This window comes from Alexandromys fortis, unplaced genomic scaffold (assembly GCF_014885135.2).
Source record: "Alexandromys fortis isolate MF-2015 unplaced genomic scaffold, M_Fortis_MF-2015_v1.1 scaffold_195, whole genome shotgun sequence".
NCBI lineage: Eukaryota > Metazoa > Chordata > Mammalia > Rodentia > Cricetidae > Alexandromys > Alexandromys fortis.
This window is the reverse complement of record NW_026068105.1, coordinates 271858-295431: the sequence shown is the minus strand read 5'-3', so window position 1 is coordinate 295431 and position 23574 is coordinate 271858. Positions and strand designations below refer to the sequence as shown.

The following is a 23574-nucleotide window of genomic DNA, read 5'->3' as shown; positions in this document are numbered from 1 at the left end:
TTGGTCTCCCAGTACCATATCAGATGGCCCACAACTGGCCCATGACTCCAGCTTCAGGGAACCCAGTGCTTTCTTCTGGATTCCAAAGATAACTGCACTCACGTGTACACACCCACCTCACGTATCCACGCAAATTAAAAAAGATCTTAAAATTAGTCACAAGAAAAGATGTTGCCTGCAAAGGGAGATGAATGGAATTCGGAAGTCTATTGATGGATGAGATGGTTGGGAAAATGTAGTTCTACTGACAGAAATAGAAGCCACAGCATAATGTGAGCTTAAGAATAAAATATGCTTTCTCTGATGATTGATTATATGCCTAGCAATGTACTTACCAGAATAATTTCCCTTGCCTTTAGAGATTCAGTGCCACCGGCATCAATGTCACCTGTATGTCTACTTCAAGCCCCCCAAAGAGATTATAGCTGATAAAACAAAACAAAACAAAGACAAATGAAAACTACTAAAATACTAATAAGATCTTCTTGAAAATGGGTGGGGTTAAAGTGTGACATTCAAAATCCCTTTAACCCGTACTTCAGAATCAGAGTGCTTTATAGCAAGACCTCCATCACCAGACGAACTGTATTCTCTGTCTTTCCTATGGCTTGCTGACATTCAGACATTCTTGTAACAAGTATCTAAGCAACCATTCCTTAGTTACATGGTCCTAAGGGACAGAGATGCTGGTGAAGTAATCATCAGGTGTTTTATAAGCTTGATAAAGAACGGATCAGTTGCTGGCTAGGATGTGAGAGAATACATACATGGATGACATGAGGGAGTTTGTCTTTAGGGTGAAGGAAGTATTCTGTATTTTCGATGTGATACAAATACGCATGCGTTCAAATTCATCAATGTATATACCAGAGCAAGTTTATGGTGTGATCAGACCAAACCCTCCCCACCTCGATGACAGCTCCAACTAGCTGTATAATGAGGACTGCAGGCGCCACCCCCACCCACTTTCTCCATTTCTTTTAGGCATCTCTTTATACACAATAATCAATTCCCTTCAATAGTCTCTCCTGCTTTTTATATCAGCTGACACTAAGTAATTCTATAATTTAGTTTACACGTGGTAGGAATATTAAGATGGGGTTGAGAATGAATAAAGAGGAACGAACATCAGCCATAGATGAATTCAAGTAACCAACAGACTTGGATCTTCCTTTAGGAGAGATTAGTGTACTCCTGTTCACAGGAGGAAGGTTCATGTGATGATGGGCAGGGGCAGCAGCTGCTGCTATTACTGATTATTACTGATTATTTAGTGTGCTGCACTGTGAAGATAATAGATAATGCCACCGATCAGCACCGGCAGCAGATAGGGGCACCTCTCATTATCTCTGCCTGCTGCTTTTCACGCTTTTATGCAATCCTCTCGCTTTGAACATAAACAGAACTGGTTACTTGGTTTTAATCAAAAGCACATGGCAAAGGCAGGGTACAGGTATCGGGGTTAGGTCACATATAAGATACTCTCCCAGGCAGACTCACCCGCGAGGCTATCTTTTCTAGCACAATGAAGCAGCCGTGTTGGAAAAGCCCGTGTGGCAAGACCTACAGATGCTAGGGATTGTGGGAGGCCTTTAGAAGCAGAGGGTGGCCACCTACAAGAGGTTGTGTTTTCAAACCTAGATAGAAAGTAGATTCTCCCCCAGTCGAACCTTTACCCGAGGACTAGTCTTGATTCTACCTTGGTCACAGCCTTGTAGTCCTATCCAGAGGATCTAGCTAGGCTGAGCTCCCGGAAACCCCATCCTGTCATACTAAAACGGTGAGAAAAGAAGTGTTCATTGTACTAATTATTATGCAGCAACAGAAGGAAAAACTCACACAATTCTTAACATCTATATAGTCTATTGGAGTGTTTCCTGTACTCCAGAAGCTAAACGTCCATTTCCCACATTCCTTTACAATTATGATTCTAGACATCTGAGACTTAGCTCGCAGAAGCAATTGGACTCTGTGCTTCTGACATCTCTGTTGCTGAAGATGACTGTGAAGATGTTTGGCTGCCCTACAGCCATTTGGTCATGAGTACCTGGGTGCTGAGGGGGCGAGGAGCTTGGCATCCATTTGCAGATGGATCATTCTGGAGGGAGCAGGAGCAGTGATGTATTTTCATTCTGAAAGTTTCTTAATTATAAAAGAGTTAGCAGCTGTCCTGGTAGCCTGGGAGTGGTGTGCTCTTGGATCTTGCTTTCGAAAGTTCAAGTAAGTTGGTCCTTCTAATAAAGATACATGCCATTTAATATCTAGTAATAGACAGTTTTGTGCCTAATCTAGTTGAGAATAAATTCTGGTTTTCTGGCAACAAGATTCTAAACTGCAGTAGAAAGGACACCCTCAAATGGTATTTTAACCATGTGTATGTAAAATGGATAATACACGACATTCACTTTTTAAATAAACATTTTTATATTTAATATAATAGATTTTAATACTTAGTTTTATAAAGACAAAGTCACTTTATAACATTTAATGTAAAAGTCATAATGCACGGGTCCAGTTTGACACAACAAAATATTCTGAATATTAGGAACAGCTCATTTGCTTAACAAGGCGGCAGCTATAAAACTATAATATGTTCAGCTTATCTCCCCTGCAGAACCAGAAAATACATTATTGGCTTGTTAACCTTCATTTATAATCTTCTTGAAACTCTAAAAATCTCTTTAAGTATTTATTTTCAATTAGTCTAGCCTAAAATACAATATTCAGTAATCTTCACTATTCTGACTTTAAAATAATATCAAAAATTAACAGCATATTTTTAAGAAAGGATTTGTTGTAAATACAACTGACGAAATATTCAAAACAGTGTGTGTAACAGTGCTTTTGTATATAAGCACAGACCATATGTTTTTCTAGAGCTATTGTCGTATAATTTAACAATCAATACATAAGAGCAGATGTGACAGTTCGCATATAAACTAAGATTGAAAACCAGGACATATTTTAGCACATCAATTCTGAGTCAAAGCAGAAAGGCTTAGTTCTAAATTATCTCTTTTAAGTGGCAATTTCCTTGAAAAGACAGTATAATCAAATCTTAAAGATGCTACCAGTATTTGGTAAATTCCAACTTACAGATTCTCAAAGACTCAACTTGAAAAGTGTTTTTGCTTCATTGAAAAGAATATATGCTACATGGCATAGCCCTCTGTTTTATTCACAGTCTATTCTTGCTAAAACCTGACCACACCAATTCCTTCCCAGAAAGGGAGACTTCTTTGGTCACCATGAAGGAGGTCTGCTCTCTCTCTTTCTTTCTCTCTCTCTCTCTCTCTCTCTCTCTCTCTCTCTCTCTCTCTCTCTCTCTCGTTTCTAGTCAAGTAAGAGGGTTTGAAATCAAAGCCTAGCATGAAAGCAGAAACTCCTCAGGCTGATTCCTGCCCCATTTCCTAAGTCAACTGCTTAATAAATTACTCTTGTCAGAGATGGCAGAAGACAGGACAGGTCCATGTGGTTTGATTGTTAGTTTTTATAAAGTGCTATCAAAGTCCATTTATATTTAAATGGACTGTCATGTCATGTCTGACCTAGAAGAAGCCTAAAATATGTGAAAAATTGCTCATCTAAGTCAGAGAGTCGAACCTTTTTAGGTAGATGCTGGCAATTCTACATAGTGCCTTAGTAAGTATATGTGAACTATACTTCATGTGCTTGTGAAACTAACGAAGCAATTCAGTATTAGTGTAACTGTTCCACACTACCTCCTATAAATTAAAACACAGCTGATGAAAATTCAAAATATAAAGCTGGGACACAAGCAATCACAAGCCATTCTGAGAAGATGCCACACACGACAGTCCACTAAAGAAGTTTTAGTTATGTCTCAGTGTAAATGAAAGAGCTATATAGTCAACTGAACTGTTTCTTAACCTTTCTCCAAACACTGGCTTTATTCTATGTAAACCTAAATCCAGTGATGTTTTTCCTTATATTAGTCCAGAATTTAGACTTCTTCATTTGTGTTTAGCAGTAGCAAATTGTGAAGCCTCAAGAACAGAAAGTGCAGAAGTTGCTTTTTAAGATCATTATTTCTGTGTTGAACAAAATTAAGTCTTAAAAGTTAATAAAGTTCCTGTAACATAACATAGAAAGCAAAGCCCTAAATGGGTAATTTCCTGGATAATTAAGGCTACAGTTCTAAAGCCCAGTTTTGACAGGCTTGGGGCAATTTGAAAAGCAAAGTTCACCAATATGCCATAACAGCATCACTAATAAACACTTTGCCTTTTGAAAAGCCGCTAATCCCATGGAAACAGCAGCACAAACTTGAAACTGACTCCCTAAAGTGATATGGTGGTGCCCTCTGGTGGTTCCACTGAGCATGTGACCCTGATCCTGGATATCTTGGGACACATAGAATGACAGAATTTTTTTTAACTGCAATTAATACAAAGGAATGAATCATTGTGCTTCTGAGTACCTTTCTTTTTGCCTTCAAGCACATAGGCAATGCCATACATCCCTGAGTAGTCTCAGGAATCAAGCTGATCGTACAGGAATCTTGGTAAAGCTAACAGCGGCAGAGATTTACACCTTGGTTCTAGACTTTAACTGGGAGCATTTCGCACGCTCCAGCTTTGCCTTTAAGTCTAAGGGTCTCTCAAAAAACCTCACCAAAGCTGGTTCATTTAACAGGGAAGCAAGAATCTGTTCAAATGCAAAAGACCACTGATGCTCTTCCCTGGGAGAGGAAGGAGTTTTCTCCACACTGCTCTCTGCATTCCCCTCACGGGCTCCAGAATCACAGGCTGTCCCGGAGAATCTTCTAGCTGCTGATTTAGGGCTATGGAGTTTCCTTCCAACTTCTTCCATCCTGAGCAAAAGGTTGGTAACAATAGCAATGGCCTGATAGAGTGACTCTTCTTCCGGGTCTTCATGAAATAAATTATACAGGGTCTTTGAAAACTGAATAAATTGTGACTAGAAGACACAAGTTAGAAATATAACATTTTAACATTAGACTTAGCAAATAAAAATGAAACTTAGAAGGGGAACTCAGAAGTGGAGAGAATCCTGTATAAAATTTGTAATATACAACCTTCACCACAGAACTGAGGACTAATTCCATGATACATCTTTGCTCTAGGAAGGGAAGTATGAACCATGAAAGAATATTTCATTTAAGCCCTCTCACATAATTGTCAAATTGAAGAATATTATAAATGAAGAATATTATAAATTAAGAAGTTGTCTTTATTTACTGTTGGGTGACAATTTTGATTATGTAAACTTTCATATTTTCTTTCATGTAATTCTCATCAATCAATTTTAAGAAAAGGATTAAGGACTTCTAATTTGCTATCAAAGGGCTGCAATGGAAAATAACTTAGATGACTTAATATTAGGGAAGAATGACTTTTGGGACCTACCTAGTAGTGTAGGAACTCTTAAGAAATCCCTTTGGATGTGCGTGTTTTTAAAGGCAGATACGGGACCAAAGTTAAGAGACTCCAGTTAGTTTACTAACTGCTCTCAGGAAATTCTAAATATTCCTGGAAAATACTTGTCAATTTAAAAGCTATTCAAATCCAAGAATTCTACAACTCAGTTGTTCAACCTTACATGTTTGTATGTACATAAAACAAGTACAAATAATATGCCTCATAAAATATATTATAAAAATGCTTTCCGCCTTCCTTTTTATTGTCCTTTTCATTTATAGTGATTTTAGAATAAGTATCCCAAATTGGCTTATTTTAGGAAGCCTTTATTTAACCATCAAACCGGGAAGTTCATTAAGACACTCTAAGCTATTGGATAGTTTTGTTTTGGTAAAGTTCTGGGGAACTTCGGTATCTCAATCAACCAGCCTTTCTTTTAAGACTATAAGAACACGTGGGCAATGTATAAGAAAGAGATCAATTTAAATAATGTCTACACTAGTCCTTAATATTGCCTATGCAGCATCAAATATAAGGTCATTGGGGATTATGTAAGAGCTATCTTAGTAATTTCTTAGTACGTAGCAATAGATTTGACATCAGGTAGGCACTAGCTGAATGTTACTTAATACACGTTTATTTTTAATGTTGAAATATGTCATATATAAAAATTTTCTTTAGAAACACTAAATACATTTAAGCAATTAATGTACAATTTAAAAAAATCTGTTGACCTCTTTCATGATTACTTGAATTTCTTAAAGCTGACAACCTGCAGATTATTTAACTATTTTTTCAATAGTATGTAAGTTTTTTTTCTTTTCCTTTTCTTTTGTGGTATTGGTGACTGAACCATGGGGCTACATGCACTCACATTAACTAAAAAAAATTACTTGGAAAATTCTATACCTGATTCATTCTTGGTAAATCTTTAATGTTTTCTTCTTTTTTAAGAAGCTCATCTTGCCATTGACTTAAATAGGCTTGAATATCAATTTTTCCTTTGCCTAAATAAAAGAAATAAACAATTTTATAATGAACAACTAATATTTCCCCAAATCTCAAAAAGAATCAGTGAAAGTGAAAGAAATATCTCTGAGGTAAAAGAGCCCATCTCTTTCATTCCAGGACACAATCTGAATTTAGCTTTGATCTCACTCATTGGCTTTCAGAAAACATTATCCACTTCTATTTAGACAAAAACTTACTTTTGGAAATTTGATGAATATCAAAAATAAAGAAAAAGAGAGAAAATGATGTATTTAGATTAAAACAGCACACTTTGGTCCAACAATAAATGCCATGTAGTCATACTCATATAGCCTACCACACTTAATCTTTTCTGTATCAAGTTCTTTATATGGTGGTTCCTTTTTTAAAAAATGGAAACACTATTTATTGCTTCATTTTTTTCAGCCAAGATGATATTTGCATGACGTTGAAATTCTTATTTAAATTTTTTGTGAAAACTGGGCAAAATAATGGAGGAGTTATGTTCAACTAGATCTTTCATTTAATTTTTTTGTGAAAACTGGGCAAAATAATGGAGGAGTTATGTTCAACTAGATCTTCTGTTGTGAAATATTAGTTGAAGATGTGTTATATTTGTTTACACCGTGGAACATTTGTTTAATGATGCAAAGATGTGTTTCATTTTTGTCTGCATTTCTTTAACTCTGTGAAGCTGTGTTACCCTGCCTGTCTAAAACACCTGGTTGGTTAATAAAGAGCTGAACGGCCAATAGCTAGGCAGAAGAAAAGATAGGTGGGGCGGACAGGCAGAGAAATAAATAGGAGGAGAAATCCGGGAGGAGAAGTCAGGGGAGCGAGAAAAGGAGAAGGCAAGGAGGATATCAGGGGCTAGCCACCGAGCAACACACAAGCCACGAAGAAGTAAAGGTATATAGAATAGAGAAAGCTAAAGGCCCAGAGTCAAAAGGTAGTTGAGATAATTTAAGCTAAGAAAAGCTGGCTAGAAACAAGCCAAGCTAAGGCTGGGCATTCATAAGAAAGAATAAACCTCTATGAATTTATTTGGGAGCTGGGTGACAGGACCCCCAAAGAGCCAAAAGAGTAAAAGAGAATAACCATCTCCACTCTTCAGCAATTAATTTTAATTAAATGTTTTAAAATGTAGAATGGTGAACTTTAAATGAATAATTTCATAGTCTATCAAAATGTCATGTGTGCATACTATTTTACTCAATATTTTTATACTTTTCTGCATTTTCTTAAATTATCCTGAAATTTCCTTTTAATTTTTGTAGCATCGCAGCCTGCAATGAAAAAAATTGGAAACATCTTAAATGTCCACCAGTATTGAGCTAGTAACTGAAACAAATTATGTTGCAATCAAATCATGAAATGTTATGTTCCCATTAAAAGTCAAAAGGAAGATCAAAATGAGTGGACATGGAAAATTATCCATGATATATTACAAAATAAAAAAATAGTACCCAGTAGGGATGGTTCTACATATGAAAGTCTGTCAATGTAATCCACCATATAAACAAACTGAAAGAAAAAAAAAACACATGATCATCTCATTAGAGGCTGAAAAAGCCTTTGACAAAATTCACCACCCCTTCATGATTAACGTCTCGGAGAGAACAGGGATACAAGGAACTACCTAAACATAATAAAGGCAATATACAGCAAGCCAACAGCCAACATCAAACTAAATGGAGATTAACTCAAAGTGATCTTACTGAAATAAGGAACAAGACAAGGCTGTCCACTCTCTCCATATCTATTCAATATAGTACTTGAAGTTCTAGCTAGAGCAATAAGACAACAAAAGGAGATTAAGGGGATACAAATCAGTAAAGAAGAAGTCAAACTTTCACTATTGGCTGATGATATGATAGTTTATATAAGTGACCCCAAAAATTCTACCACGAAACTTCTACAACTCATAAACACTTTCAGTAATGTAGCAGGATACATGATTAACTAAAAAAAAAAAAATCAGTAGCCCTCCTGCGCACAGATGATAAAGAAATCAGAGAAACATCACCCTTCAAAATAGTCACAAATAACATAAAATATCTTGGAGTAACTCTAATTAAACAAGTGAAAGATCTGTAAGACAAGGACTTTACATCTTTGAAGTAAATTGAAGACACCAGAAAATGGGAAGATCTTCCATGTTATTGGGTAGGTAGAATTCACATAGTAAAAATGGCAATCTACAGATTCAATGCAATGCCCATCAAAATCCCAGCAAAATTCTTCACAGAACTCAAAAGAATAATACTCAACTTCAAATGGAAAAGCAAAAACCCAGGCCAAAACAATTCTGTACAATACAGGAACTTCTGGAGGCACCACCATCCCTGACTTCAAACTCTACTATAGAGCTATAGTAATGAAAGCAGCCTGGTATTGGCATAAAAAACAGAGAGGAGGACCAATGGAATTGAATAGAAGACCCGAATATCAATCCACACACCTACAAACACCTGATTTTTGACGAAGAAGCTAAGAACATAAAATGGAAAAAAGAAAGCATATTTAACAAGTGGTGCTGGATATCAACATGTAGAAGAATAAAACTAGACTCATATCTATTGCCATGCACAAAACTCAAGTCCAAATGGATCAAAGACCTCAGTATAAAACCAACCACACTGAACCTCATAGAAGAGAAAGTGGGAAGTACACTTGAACACATTGGTACAAGAGACCACTTCCTAAATAGAACCCCAGCAGCACAGACACTGAGAGCAATAATTAATAAATGGGACCTCTTGAAACTGAAAAGCTTCTGTAAAGCAAAGGTCACGGTCAGCAAGATAAAACACAGCCTACAGAATGGGAAAAGATCTTCATCAACCCCACATTGGACAAAGGACTGATCTTCAAAATATACAAAATACTCAAAAGACTTGACATTAAAAGAGCTAGTAATCCAATAAAAATACAGACCTAAACAACAGATGAATCTCATAGGGCTGAAAGACACTTAAGGAAAGCTCAACATCCTTAGCTATCAGAGAAATGCAAATCAAAACAACTCTGAGATTCCATCTTATACCTGTAAGAATGGCCAAGATCAAAAACACTGATGACAGCTTATGGTAGAGAGGATGTGGAGTAAGGGGAACACTCCTCCATTGCTGGTGGGAGTGCAAACTGGTACAACCCCTTTGGAAATCAGTGTGGTGATTTCTCTGAAAATTAGGAAACAACCTACCTCAAGACCCAGCAATACCACTTTTGGGTATATACCCAAAGGATTCTCAATCATACCATAAGGACATGTGTTCAACTATGTTCACAGAAGCATTATTTGTAATAGCCAGAACCTGGAAACAACCTAGATGCCCCTCAAACGAAGAATGGATAAGGAAAATGTGGTACATTTACACAATGGAGTACTATACAGTGGTAAAAAATAATGACATCTTGAAATTTGTAGGCCAAAAGATATTGAGTGAGGTAACCCAGACCCAGAAAAATAAATAAAATATGTATTAACTCATAAGTGGCTTTTAAACATAAAGCAAAGAAAACCAGCCTACAATTTACAACCCCAGAGAACCAAGACAACAAAGAGGACCCTAAGAGAGACATACAGGGATCTAATCCACATGGGAAATAGAAAAAGACAAGATCTCCTGAGTAAACTGGGAGTGGTGGGGATCATGGGAGAGGGGAGGATGGGAGAGGGGAGGAATGGAGGGGAGTGGAAAAAATATATAGCTCAATAAAAACAATTAAAAAGAAAAAGAAAAGATGGCTAGAAATAAGCCAAGGCCAGGCAGTCATAAGAAAAAAAAAAGCACCCAGTGGAAGAGTGTTTATAGATATTTTAAAGAGAGATGACTCCATATGTCCATGTAAACAAAGAAACAAATCTGAAAAGGATATAGCATAAAATGTTTACAGCTTCTCCTTCTGGCTCGTTTTGTCTAGGGGTAAGAAAGACTACATGTTGCCCGAATTTCTGCCACAAAGATTACCTATTATTTTTGCAATTCAAATGAAATCTTTAAAATAATAAAAATGAATATGGATCACTTACTATTAAATTTTTATAACCTCTGAGATGTAAGTAACAGAAGAGAAATAATAAATTTCTTTTATGTAACTAGAAAACCATATCAGGACAAATCTACAGCCTTTAAAGAACCCCAACCCCTCCCCCTTTATAGCTATTACTATTTATAGAATTAATAATTTAATAAATTGAATGATATTTCTAGATTGTTTCATAGTACCTTTTTCAGGCGTATTTTTTCCTGATTCTGCTTCCTTCTCATCTGCATGCTTGGAAACTAAAGGGAAAAGAGGGCAACTATATATTATAAAATGTTTAAGTATCTTTTAAAAGTAAAATAATAAAAGAATAGTTTGTATAAAGACTTATAAGCACTTACTATGCTTTTAACCCACCAAAGCAATTTTATGTGACCTGATCTCCTGATCTTAGAATGCAAAGTATCAAAAATATTCATAGTAAAAGAAAAGAACACTGTATATTAATATTTAAAAAATCCTAGAGGGTAATACATCAAACTTAAGTATTTGCTTCTGAGTGATAGCTTCTCTATTTGACTGCCTTCAAATTAAGAAGCATTATGTTTATTACCAGGAGGAAAGCCCTATGCATAATGGAGGTCTGAAGAAGAAGCCACACTCCCCGGGTAAGACAAGAACTCATTGTGAAACCCTGCACAATTCACTGCTTTCTGTACTCAATGTTCTTCTATATAAAGTGGGCAGACTTAAATAGATGGGTTTTGAGGTTTTGTTAATGCTCACTTTACATACAGTAACCAAATAGACACACACATTTTCTCTGTAAGACCATGTACCTATGAAAATGAAGCAAATGAGGAAAGCACACACACACAAGTGTGTATCACTTCCGATTTATGTGAGAAAGCAGATTCTTCTATTGTATACTTGATTTATAAGAAGTATTCACTATTTAAATAAAAGTTATGGATTGTAAATCATCAATGATTCTATCAGCTTCACCATCCTTTATCAAAGCATAGAAATGGTCTGATACAAAATTTCTTTAATACAATTAAAAGCAAAAATCTTTTATATATACTTCCTTTTAAATAATAAGAAATTTCAAAAAATAAAAATTATTAAGCACAGTCTAATCAGTCAAATATTTACAGACTATGTTAACTGCTATCATAGTATCACAATGTAAAAGGTACAGTGACTCCAATTCAAGAAGATCTCAACAAGTAGCCAGGCATCAAGATGCCCATGGTCCTGTCTACCTATCTACCTGGGAGACTGAGGCAGGATGATTACTGGAGCCCAAGAGTTTGAGACCAGTCTGAGACCCAATTTAAAACAACACAAATTCAGTTAAAAGTTTAAAGGAATATTTATTTACCCTGGAGCTGACTGAAATAAAGCAATTCTTCTGTGGAAAGCTCATCGCCCTTGGAAGAAGTCTTAGACATCACTTCAGTATAAGCTGAAAGCATATAAGCCAAATCACATTTACTAGCAGTGAAGGCAGAGAAGTGGTTCTTAAATGCAGACAAATTGAAGAGTAGAAACTAGATGAAGTGTATAAGAAATGTGTACATACAGAAAAGTGGAAATACTATTGCTCTGCTATTGTGTACCAAATAAAACATTTCATCACTTTGAATTCTAAGATTTTTCTTACTTGCATTTCTTCTTTTTTATTGCTTAAGAACTTCATATACGCATATGATCAAATCCATCGCCCCATTTCTTTCTTCCCTCTTCCGCTACCATTAATCCCTTCTAATTCCGTGGACTCTTTTATAAACGCACCGAGTCCTTTTGGTTCCAAGGTCATCTACGGGAGCACGGGTAACCTCCTTGCTTTTTACCAGTTTTTAGAGTCATAGAAAGACGAATCTGGTAGTTAGATTTGCTCTGAACATGAAATCTAAAACTCCTGCACTAATAAGGAAACCTGAAGCTCAGAGCTTTACTGTTCCCCACTGTTATTCAACGGAGACACAGTGTTTCCTAGATTATATTTTATCCTACTTAATATTCTTACTTCCAACCTCTCCATCAATAATGTATGACATGGAAAATTTAACATTTAAATGGTAACATAATTTAATAAAATTTATTCTTATAATTAAATTATTATGTGGTTTGACTTTTGTTTTTAATGCTGTGTTAGTGATTTGGGCGTCTGAAGGATTAAACATGGCTTTAGTTTGTTGGTCTGCTAAATGATTCCTTGCTAACCTGAAAAGCCTTTAAAAAGCTTTTAAAGGAAGTCAGGGAGAACATTAGACAAATTATGAAGTGCTATTTGATTTTAATGAATTACTAAATGCAAGCCACTTTTCGCAATATATTTTTTAACAGTAGGGATGTGTTGGGAAATAATCCTAAGGACAGTGGAAAAAATTTATGAAAACTGAAAGAGCATGGTGACTCTGGAGAAGTAGAGCAAAACAAAAAAAAAAAACTTTTGGGTTAGATGGGCCTCATATCAAGTATGTTTGGGACATAATTGAATCTCCCCAACCCTCAGTCTCCTTTTGTAAAAATTGAAAGGATAATATAATCTTTCAAAGATTATGATGCTAAAATAAGAGAGTGCATATAAAATACATTTTATGTGTGTGTATGATGCGTTCAACCATGAGCCTGTGTGAGGACCTAAGGGTGACATTGGATATAAAATAAAGGTTCTGCCCGTGCTAATTTAGACCCATCTGCAAGTTTAGTAATCTGCCTAAAGTGAATCTCTATTTTAATGACAATGACAGCACAAATTCAGCAGTATCCCAATATTCCAACGATACATAAGTTCTTGTACAAGCTATCATTTAAGAGCTAGCTAGCAGGACATGGTAGCACATGCCTGTTATCCTTGCACTTCTGAGACTGAGCTCAGTCTGGGATATATATTGAGACTATATCTCAAACTGCATACATAGAGAGAGAGAGAGAGAGAGAGAGAGAGAGAGAGAGAGAGACAGAGAGAGAGACAGAGAGAGAGACAGAGAGAGAGACAGAGAGAGAGACAGAGACAGAGATGATTGCCTACTAATAGGAAATTAAAGATCCAACTGATATATGGAATCTCTTCTACAGATTTCATCCTGTCTATATCTATACCTACACCACCAAAAATACTTGTGATATTACTTGAGGACAACAATAAAGCAATAACTTTAAATTATATGAAAAACTGTTTTGTTTGTTAAAGTGAAATTATATGTACAATGATGCCTGTTACAATGGAATGAACTCTTACTATATACCATTTACTATATACCATTAAAGACTGGTAAAGTCTTACCTGGAGGAATATGCATCTTAAAAAGCAGCTTAAGCTTCTCAGTAAAACTTCCATTGTACATTATATCTGTTCAATAAAATTCAGTTAGAAAACTCAGGTAACTAAACATTAACTAAACATTCAACCAATTCCACCCAAAGTGATTAAGATACAGACAGTAGACAGGAATTAGGATCTAAAACACAGTCAGCCAGTCAGTCTGTCCCCCCCCATGCCCCCAGCCCTGTCTCTCTCTCTCTCATTAGTTTTTCAAAATAAGGTTTCTCTGTGTAACAGCCCTGGTCATTCTGGAACTCTCTCTGTAGACCAGGCTGGCCTTGAACTGCCCCTGCCTTCCTAGTGCTGGGATTAAAGGCATGCACCACCACCACCAGGCAACATGGTGTTTCTTAAGCTAACAATTAACTACTCAGTCAGTAAGATTTTCACTTTCAAGCACATAACCGAAACACTCCACCAGGGGAATAGCATGCTCTATTCACAAGCGCCTTTCTCCCAACCTCATATTTCCCTTTTCTTTTGGAATGGGGCTTTATGATTCATTTGAGGAGAGAACTGCTCTGCAAGATAATGAGTGAAAAGAAATCATTGCTGGGGGGGGGTATGAAAAACAAAGGAACAAAACCTATGACTTATCGACTGTAGGCACAACTCATTTGTTTAGTATTTCTGTATCACTTATCTAGGCTATGTGGTTAGATTTTTACCCAGGGGGAAATTCCTATCTATCTGGTGAGGAAAAATCCTAGACATTCTCTTCCTTCCTGTTAAACCATTAAAACACCCACATCTAACGGCTTGTTTCTTTGAGAGGGTTGGGCAAAAAAGAAATCAATATATGGGCCTGGAGAGATAGCTCAGTGGTTAAGAACACTAGATGTTCTCCCAGAGGTCCTGAGTTCAATTCCCAGCATCCATGTGCCAGCTCACAACCATCTATAACTCTAGTTCCAGGTGATTCAACACCCTCATACAGACATAAATGTAGGCAAAATATCGATGCACATAAAGTAAAAATAAATTATTAAAAGAGATCAAGATGCATAGGTTTAGCAGCAAGCATATTTTAAAAAAGGCTCATAATTACTAAACCTGAAGACAATGTAACCCAAAATTGGCCTAAACTAGCAGTAATAGGCAGCAAGATAAAATATTTTGGGGTGGTAGAAAATATTTTGGGGGCATAGAGAACATGGTTATGTTTTGCTTTAGAAAGTTGAAGGGCATCAGCCTACCAATTGCAGAGGAGAATTCTTTGAAGTTTATAAGGCAATCAGAATTTTCATCCAACAATCTGAATGTCCATAAAGCTAGCGAGTCTCTGTTTGCAGAATGAGCCCAGGGACTCAACAAGTGATACAGCACTCTGAACTGCTGGCAGTCAATCTGATACTGTTCCAAATATGACAGGCTGGGGTCATGATGCTTCAATCCTGGACAACTCGAATACCAATAACAAGATATAAACAGCTCTTTCTACAAAAAAAAAATGGAAAAGGAGAGTCATTAAATCAGAAAAAAAAGTCAAAGAATTTTTCTAAATATGTCTCTTAAAACATAAAAATGTTTAAGAGCAATGGAGATAAAATTCTGCTAAAAGAATAATTTTCGTTAAAAAGGAACAACATACCTTAAAAATGACATAAAGTTCATCCAATTCCTGAAGATTCATCTTCACATCTTGTGATACAACACGCAACTTTAAAAAGATCAAAAGCAACTTAGACTCAGCATTTCCTTTTAAAAAGTCTTTGAATTTACTTGGTGTTTTCCTCTACAAGGAGAAAATATTTTCTTTTCTTTTTTTAAACCTACACATCATTTTTTTATTGCAGCTCTAGTAACAATTGCCAAGTTATTTCTTGATTTTTAGTTAGTTGCTGAACTAACCTTGTGTTTCTGATATAACTACTACTTAACTTTAGTGTACTAATATTAATATAGTACTCTATTACTACTTTGTCAATTAATTGAAAAAGTAAAATAGATCTTGGTGTGATAAAAAGATATCACGAATAAACATCAATGAGAAGAAAAGTATAAATATGGGCTGACAAAATGGTTCAGTGGATAAAGGTACTTGCTATCAAGACTGATGACCCGAGTTCAACCCCACGGACCCATGTAGATGGAGAGAACAAATGTCTAATTTGTACATGGATGCTATGGCACATGAGTGCACCCCTCCAATAAATAAATGTAATACAAACTTAAGAAGGATAACATGGAAAGATAGATATGAAAGTCATCAAGGTGTTCATCATACAGAATGCAGCATATAAAATCAACTAAATGAATTCTGAAGTGTTATGCAAATATATCTGAAGATCAAGATTAAAATAGATAATTTCCTTGGGAAATATGTCACCAAAATTAACTCAATGTGCAAACAATTTGAATAAACAGAACAGAAATGGCAACAAAAGAGCTCCCATCACCAAAAGTTAGCAGACCCAAAGGTTTAGAGGCTTGTTTTCTCAAACTTTCTAATAACAGTGATATCCTATGTACATTAAAGTATTTCCGAGAATAGAAAATATGAGTTTACTACAAAATCTATTATGCAACATAAGCTAAATTGATATAAAATTAGTATTCACAAAAAAGAAATCCTTAATGGTCATGGTGGTGCACACCTTTGATCCCAATACTTGGGAGACAAGAACAGTTTCAGGGAAGTCCGGCCTACATAGCCAGCTTCAGGGCCAACTATGGCTCCATACTGAGACCATGTCTCTAAAAAAGCAAAATAAATTCTGAAATCAATGTTATTTTAACACAGATGCAGAGAACCATGCTAAACTGTTTAGTCAAATTATCAAAATAGAACATTAATGATATTATAGCCAGATTCATTTTACAATGCCCTGTCTTATACATGATTTTAGTAGAATTGCTCTGAGTTTATCTCTGTTTAATTTGATGTTGGCTGTCAGCCTGCTATATATTGTTTTTATTATGTTTAGATATGCTCCTTGTATCCATGAGCTCACCAAGACTTTTTTAATGAAAGAGTGTTGGATTTTGTCAAAGGCTTTTAAAGCATCTAATGAGATGACCATGTGGTATTTTTTCTTTTAGTTTGTTTATATTATCGGTTACATTGACAGATTTTCATATGTTGAACCATCCCTGCATCTCTGGGATGAAGCCTACTTGGTCATGGTGGATGGTATTTTGGATGTATTCATGGATTCAGTTTATCAGTATTTTATTGAGTATTTTTGCATCTATGTTCACGAGTGCAATTGATCTGTAATTCTCTTTCTTTGTTGGGTTTTTGTGTAGTTTGGGTATCAGGGTGTCTGTGGCCTCATAGAAAGAATTTGGCAATGTTTCTTCTGTTTCTGGAATTCCAATAATTCTTTAATAAAATTTACTATATTAATAAATAAAAAGCCACACAATCTGAAGATATGAAAGTCATTGTATCAAAGTTAACTTTTGATAATTTTAAAAATTAACTCACTATTAATTTTTAAAAAGAATTGTTCTCATTTCAGTTAGAACTCTGTGTGTGCACTCTACTACTGAGCTATATCTTCATCCTTTCAACCTAGAAACTTAATAAAATTTCTTTAGTTTAATAAAGGACATCCTTCTGAAATCAATAGTAATAAAATATGGGAGGCATCTCTATTAAATTTAGAAGTATGACTAAAAGGCTTACTTCTATTGCTATTATTCAATATTACTTCAAGGTTTCAAGATCATGAAGTAATAAACACACAAAAGAAAAGAAGATTACTTATTAGGAAGGGCCAAAATTCTTAGCACTGAAAATTAAGCACTCTTTAGGACACCAAAAGTGCTAGTATAAGGTGGAACAATCAGTCAACCAGTGTTGTGGCCACAACAAAATGCAAGAAACCCAAATCAAGAGATTTGCACTTATACCAATAAATAACTGAAAAAAATGTAAAGAAAAACATCTCAGTCATTTTTGCCACAAAATGCATTATGAAAAAAATCAATAAGAAATATTTAAGACCTATGTGCTGGTTAGCTTTTTGTCAGCCTGACACAATCTAAAGTCATCTGCTAGGAGGGAACCCCAATTGAGAACATTTCTTCATAAGATCAGGCTGCAGGGAGGCAAGCCTCTAAGGCATTTTCTTATTTAGTGATTGCTGGGGGAGGGCCCAGCCTATTGTAGGTGGGAATACCCTGGAGCTGGTGGTCCTGGGTTCTGGAAGGAAGCAGGCTGAGCAAACTATGATGACCAAGTCAGTGCCCTGACTTCCACTGATAATGGACTGTAACATGAAATGTAAGAAATAAACCCTTTCCTCCTCAAGTACCTTTTGGTCATGGTGTTCCATCACAACAATAGAAATCCTAACTAGGACAATGTACAGGATCAAAATCATAAATGCTTGCTAAAGGACATCTGAAAAGTCAGATAACTACAATGGATATTAAAAAGAAAAATTTAAAGTCTCACCAGATTTCAAAATGTACTACAAAGGTACACTCATTTAAATAGACATAGTTGTAATAACAAAAAGTAAAATAAAGAACTGCTGCCACATATGGACATGAAAATTCAGGGTATGAAAAGTACAATACAATAAGAACAGACCATGCAATAGTTTTCAATGAAAGTTTTTAGTTGGAAAATATTTACATCATATATAACAAAATCTTCCAGGTATATTAACCTGTATGCTAAATGTTAAAATGAAAACTATCATCAGTACTGTGAGCTTATAGCAACTAGGTACTTTTATAATTTGTATAACTTTAGCTAGAGAAAAGGCTTAAGTTTTAAATGAAAACCAGTCATTATGAAAGAAAAAGGAAAGACTTGACTATGTAAAATCTGTAATTTGAAGACTCTGACAGACATCATAAAACATAGACAATAACGAGGAAGAAATGATAGGTTACAAATATAATTGTCAAAGAAATGCTACTACCTGGGAGGGTAAACTCTACAGGAGCAGTACTGAGCCAGTGACCTGGGCCAGATCTTGCTTGAGGCAGCAAACTTCACAGACGCAGGACTGAGCCAGCAGCCTAGGCCAGAGCAGACCTGAGGTAACAAACTCCAGAGGAGCAGGACTGAGCCAGCAACTTAGGCTGGAGTGGGCCTGGGACGGTGAACTCCATGGGAACAGGAGCAGATCTATACCAGGAATATTTGTGGGTACAGGACTGGGCCAGCGACCTAGGCCGGAGCACGCCTGAAGAGGCGAGCTCCACAGGACCAGGACTGAGCTGGCAACCTTGGCCACAGTGGGACTGAGACAGCAAACTTCAATGTAGTAGAGCAAACCCCAGGAGTGCTGAGCAACCTCCAGGAACACGGAGTGACCAACAGGGTGACTGGAACCGTGGCACTGACTACACCACAGGAGCAACCCTCTGAGCCTTGGAGCTACTGGCATCTGGAAGACTCATCACCAGAGTCACAGACAGCCCCAATTACACCAATTAGAGGAAAAGATGAGGTAAGAACATACGCAACACCACAAAGAGCAACACGACACCAGTAAAATCTAGTGACTCTATAGCAGCAAGACTTGAACAACAAATATAGATGAAGCAGAAGAAAATGACCTAAAAAGTAACTTCAGGAAAATGATTGAGGCCCTTAAAGAGAATATGAGAAATTCCCTCAAAGAAATGGGAAAAAAGACAAACAAAAAACAGAAGACATCAACAAATCTCTTAAGGAAAGCCAAGATAAAGCAATCAAACATATGAAAGAAAATATTCAATATTCAACTACCCATATATCAGTGCACTCAAGAAAGCTGCTTCTTGCAGTAGGCAGTTATTAATATAGAAACCTACATGTGGTCAATGGGTAGAGACTTTGGAGTGTTAAGCCTAAGTGGGATGTCTATATCACACCCTACTTCACAAGGCTTGGAGATCGATGCAGAGGAGGAGAGAGAAGCATTGTAAGATCCAAAGGTCATGGAAAACTTCATGGAAACTGTTTTTCAGATGCAACATGGAAGGTGTACATAGGAACTCACAGTGATTATGATAGTATGCACAAGACCCATATGAGTCAAACCAGAGACAATCCTAGGAGGTAGGCACAAAGCCTTATTCCTAGCTGAGGAGCTAGCATTTGATGAGTACTGGAAGGGGCAATGACAGTTTTCTACTATGTTGACTGTACTCCAGGGCAAGCCCCATTCCAAGGATTACTCAGCCAGAAAAACTGGACTCAGTGGGTTTAAAAGGGACACAGCACATGAAGATGAGTAGATCGGGAGGTGGGAAGAATTTCAGAGGAGTTGGTGAAGGGGAATGAACATGATTAAAATACATTGTATGAAATTCTCAAAGAATTAATTATATCATGGTATACTACTTTGTGCACTAAAAGAGTGAGTTAGATCTAATTATACTGATATGCAATGATCATTATTTTTTGAGTGACTGGTATAATGTGCGATCTCATTTTCACAACCTATCTTCTCTTTCTCTACCAGCATGAATGTTTTATGATCCTACACAGTAAAAAGAAACGCAAGGATGCACTTGAAACATTTTACCATAGTTACTTGTGGGGGAAGAAAACTTCATTTTTGAGATATTTCTGTAATGCTTGAATTGTCTGTAATAAATGTATGTAACCAATATTTTAAGTTAATATTTTGAAGCAAAAACAAAGGTTTTGTCCGATGTCACAGTAACATTGCTGAATTATTTAATTGAAATCTAAACCTAGGATCTTCAGAAACGTTAATCTTCCTAGATTGCATCTTTGAGGACTCAGTTTTGTTTTGTTTTGTTTTTCGGAACAGGATTTCCCTGTGTAACAGCTCTGGCTGTCCTGGAACTCACTCTTATAGATCAGGCTGCCTTGGAACTCACAGAGATACACTTGCCTCTGCCTCCCAGTGCTGGAATTAAAGGTGTGTGTCACCACTGGCCAGCAGAGGACCCAGTTTTTAAGTGAGGAGGTTTATAAAACAATAAGTCATAATGATAAAAATTAAACAGTGTAGAAGAATACAAACAGCAAAGTAAAATTCTTCACCTTGGGATCAGTGATCTAGTCATCCCACTGACTAGAGGAAATCAATATTAGCAGCTACCTACGGAAACCGTAGCAATGCTTTAAGAGTAAATTCTGTTTTATACACTTTTAATTTTCTTTTAAGTATTACAGAGAAATAATATTTATTAGAAGCATTTGCTATTATGATAGTTAGCTATTTTCTAATTTTAATTTTTAATTATGTGTATATGGTTTGAGTGCATTTGAGTGTAATGCCCATGGAAGCCAGAAGAGGGTGCTGGATTCACTGTAGCTGGAGTTCTAGAAGGTTGTGAGCTGCTGGGTACGTGGGCTAGGAAGCTTGGGTCCTGGTGAAGAGCAGTACAAGTTCTTAATCAATGAGCCATCTCTCCAGCCCAAGCTATTCTTAACTGAACCACAAATGTGTGTTGCTCAAATGCTAATTCAGTACTGCTTCACAGTACAGTTGACGATCAAATAACAGAATCACACTGAAATAAACACAATCATTCAGCCAGACGCAAACAACTATTTCTCCTCTAAAAACTTACAAGGCCCGAACCTAGCTCTGTAAGTTACCGTCTTTCATTTTATTCACATGGAAAGTTATCTTTTAAGAAGAGAGAGCAAAGTTCCTTGAGGGTCCCCCACCCCCTGCCCCAGGTGTTACGCACCACATTCTGCTTTGTTGTTTCCTCCAGGGTCTGGATCACATACAACCGATTTCGACAGCGCATGCTGTGTATATCTTCATAGCGGATACTACCATATTTCTGCAAGAAAGGATTGCAGTGGCTACTCATTCATAATAAATATCCACTTCTCTTACAATTGAATTTCATCAGACTCAATTCTCTGAGGCCTTGATTCTATTTCTATCAGTGACTTTGCACATTTCCAGCTCAGTGTTTTAAATATGTTCACTAGAGAAAATTATATCTATCTACAGTGTGTCTTGAGTAAGAACACTGGTCAAAGTCTTAGTTTGTGAAGGAAAATCATTTTTTAACTTTTTCTAGAGTGAGACATATTTAGACGTGGTCATCATTTGTGAAAGCAAGTGAATTTAATATCATTTAATGAAAAACAAGTTGAGGCAGAGGAAATTACACAATCTCAAGTCAATTCACAGAACTCAATATTATAGTAAAGTTAGATTTTAAGTTGTTACTTTGTTTGCATTGCTATCCTTAATATACAAGTATGCCATGCAATTATTATCAATATTTAAATATGATAAGTAATCATATTTATGGTACATAAAACTTACCTCATTGGATTCTCTAATCAAATCTGTAATATCCACTTTAGTGTGACTGCTTTTTTCATTATTGATATTTGAGCCCTGCTGAACATTTGAAGGCAATGGGCTGTCCTTATTAATGACATTGTCAAAGAACCTATCAAAAAGTGACAATAACATAAGAATTAATGCAACTAAAATAGTTGTAGCAGAAAATAGCACAGCTAATGGTTCCTAAGTCAGTCAGAGGTCAATTTTAAATGAGAACACGAGGGAAGGAGTATGAAGAAGAATCTAAAGATGGCTGGGAATTCTGAAAGTGGGTAGAAGGATTAGATGCATGGCAGTGAAAAAGAACATGCGGGAAGTGAACAGGTTCAGAGCACACTTTGCAAATACTCCAAACCCATCCAGAATGGACTGAATATCAGCTCTATAGAGGCTTGAAAGGGGAAACCAGTTTTAAAAAGGTAAACTGAGGCCTTATCTTTAGAGTTCCAAAGGCCAAAGGGAGATGTATATATTATTCTGTACAGAATGGGGTTTGATGAAGCATTACAACAGTTGCCAATTCATTTTCATTCACTTAACTCACACACATATATGTGTAATACATCTAGTACTCAAAGCCCCATGTGCCCCAATACAAAGTAGCATTCATACAAAATATACCAGGAAAATAAAATTCAACCTACCTGACTGATATCACCTGGAAATCAGGATAATTTCTCCTACTGGATACTTGGTTACTAACTAGCTCTTTGCCCCTCACATTACTTTCTATATAGACATTCTAGTCAAAAGTAGAATTGCTAATGTTAGGATTTATTGAATTAATGATGTTAGCACAAATATGAAAGGAACCTAACTGTTCCCATCAGAGTGATACACTTTTGCTGTACTCTATTTAAAGACAAAGAGCAGGACTTTGGGCCTAGCCTTTTCTTTCAACCGGCTCTATGACTTAAAGCCAGTTGCTTGAAGTTTCTAGGACTCAGTTTCCTCACTGGTAAGTTAAGCAGACTGAACAATGTAATCACTCCTATCTCCACTGGATTTAAAGATTTAAAATTTTTACTTATGTGTATGTCTGTCCATACAACATACATGTTGGAATGCCCATGGAGGCAAGAAGAGGCTATTGAACCCTTGAGTTGGACAGCAGCCTGACATGGGTGCTGGGAACCTAACTCATTTGAGATAGCAGCAAACATTCTCAATTGCTAACCCATCTCCCCCTGGGCCTACCTCCAGATTTAAATGCCTCTTACATACCTGTTTAGTGCTGTCACAGCTTCCGCATCATCTTTACACGTCACAAGTTTGTCTAAATTATAGTCAAGTATTGCCAATCCCAGCTGTAAAATGGCCTTTATCCCATCATAGAAGAAACAGTCCACCACGTTCACTGCGCTTTCAATAGGCAGCACACTAATGAAGAGTGTGAGGAACCACGAGAGAGAAACCGAGGAAAAGAAGGTCATATCGGTCATGTGTTCCGTCAGCTGAGGAAGGTGATCCCTAATAAGTTCTTCAAACACTGCCTGATCCACCAAGGCACCTGGAAAACATTAAAGCAGGTTAAAAAAACAGCCACCTTCCGCAAAGCTTTCTTTATGCCTCTGCTCCACTTTCATCCACTTTCTGGTACAGCTCAGCTCACTTCCTT

At 36.5% G+C, this 23574-nt stretch overlaps 1 protein-coding gene across 1 annotated transcript in view; it reads right to left on the bottom strand.

Moving 5' to 3' along the window:
* Positions 1 to 2319: 2319 nt before the first annotated feature.
* The window catches only part of Tbc1d8b (TBC1 domain family member 8B), a 79005-nt gene continuing 57750 nt past the window's right edge, over positions 2320 to 23574 (bottom strand). Inside the window, exons 12-21 of the mRNA XM_050124046.1 lie at positions 23181 to 23466; positions 21933 to 22062; positions 21337 to 21435; positions 15308 to 15376; positions 14913 to 15153; positions 13678 to 13743; positions 11767 to 11850; positions 10625 to 10681; positions 6312 to 6409; positions 2320 to 4941 (exon numbers count right to left, since the gene is read on the bottom strand). Coding sequence (XP_049980003.1) covers positions 4549 to 4941; positions 6312 to 6409; positions 10625 to 10681; positions 11767 to 11850; positions 13678 to 13743; positions 14913 to 15153; positions 15308 to 15376; positions 21337 to 21435; positions 21933 to 22062; positions 23181 to 23466 — 1523 coding nt within the window. The 3' untranslated portion in view covers positions 2320 to 4548. The remainder of the gene's footprint in view (positions 4942 to 6311; positions 6410 to 10624; positions 10682 to 11766; positions 11851 to 13677; positions 13744 to 14912; positions 15154 to 15307; positions 15377 to 21336; positions 21436 to 21932; positions 22063 to 23180; positions 23467 to 23574) is intronic.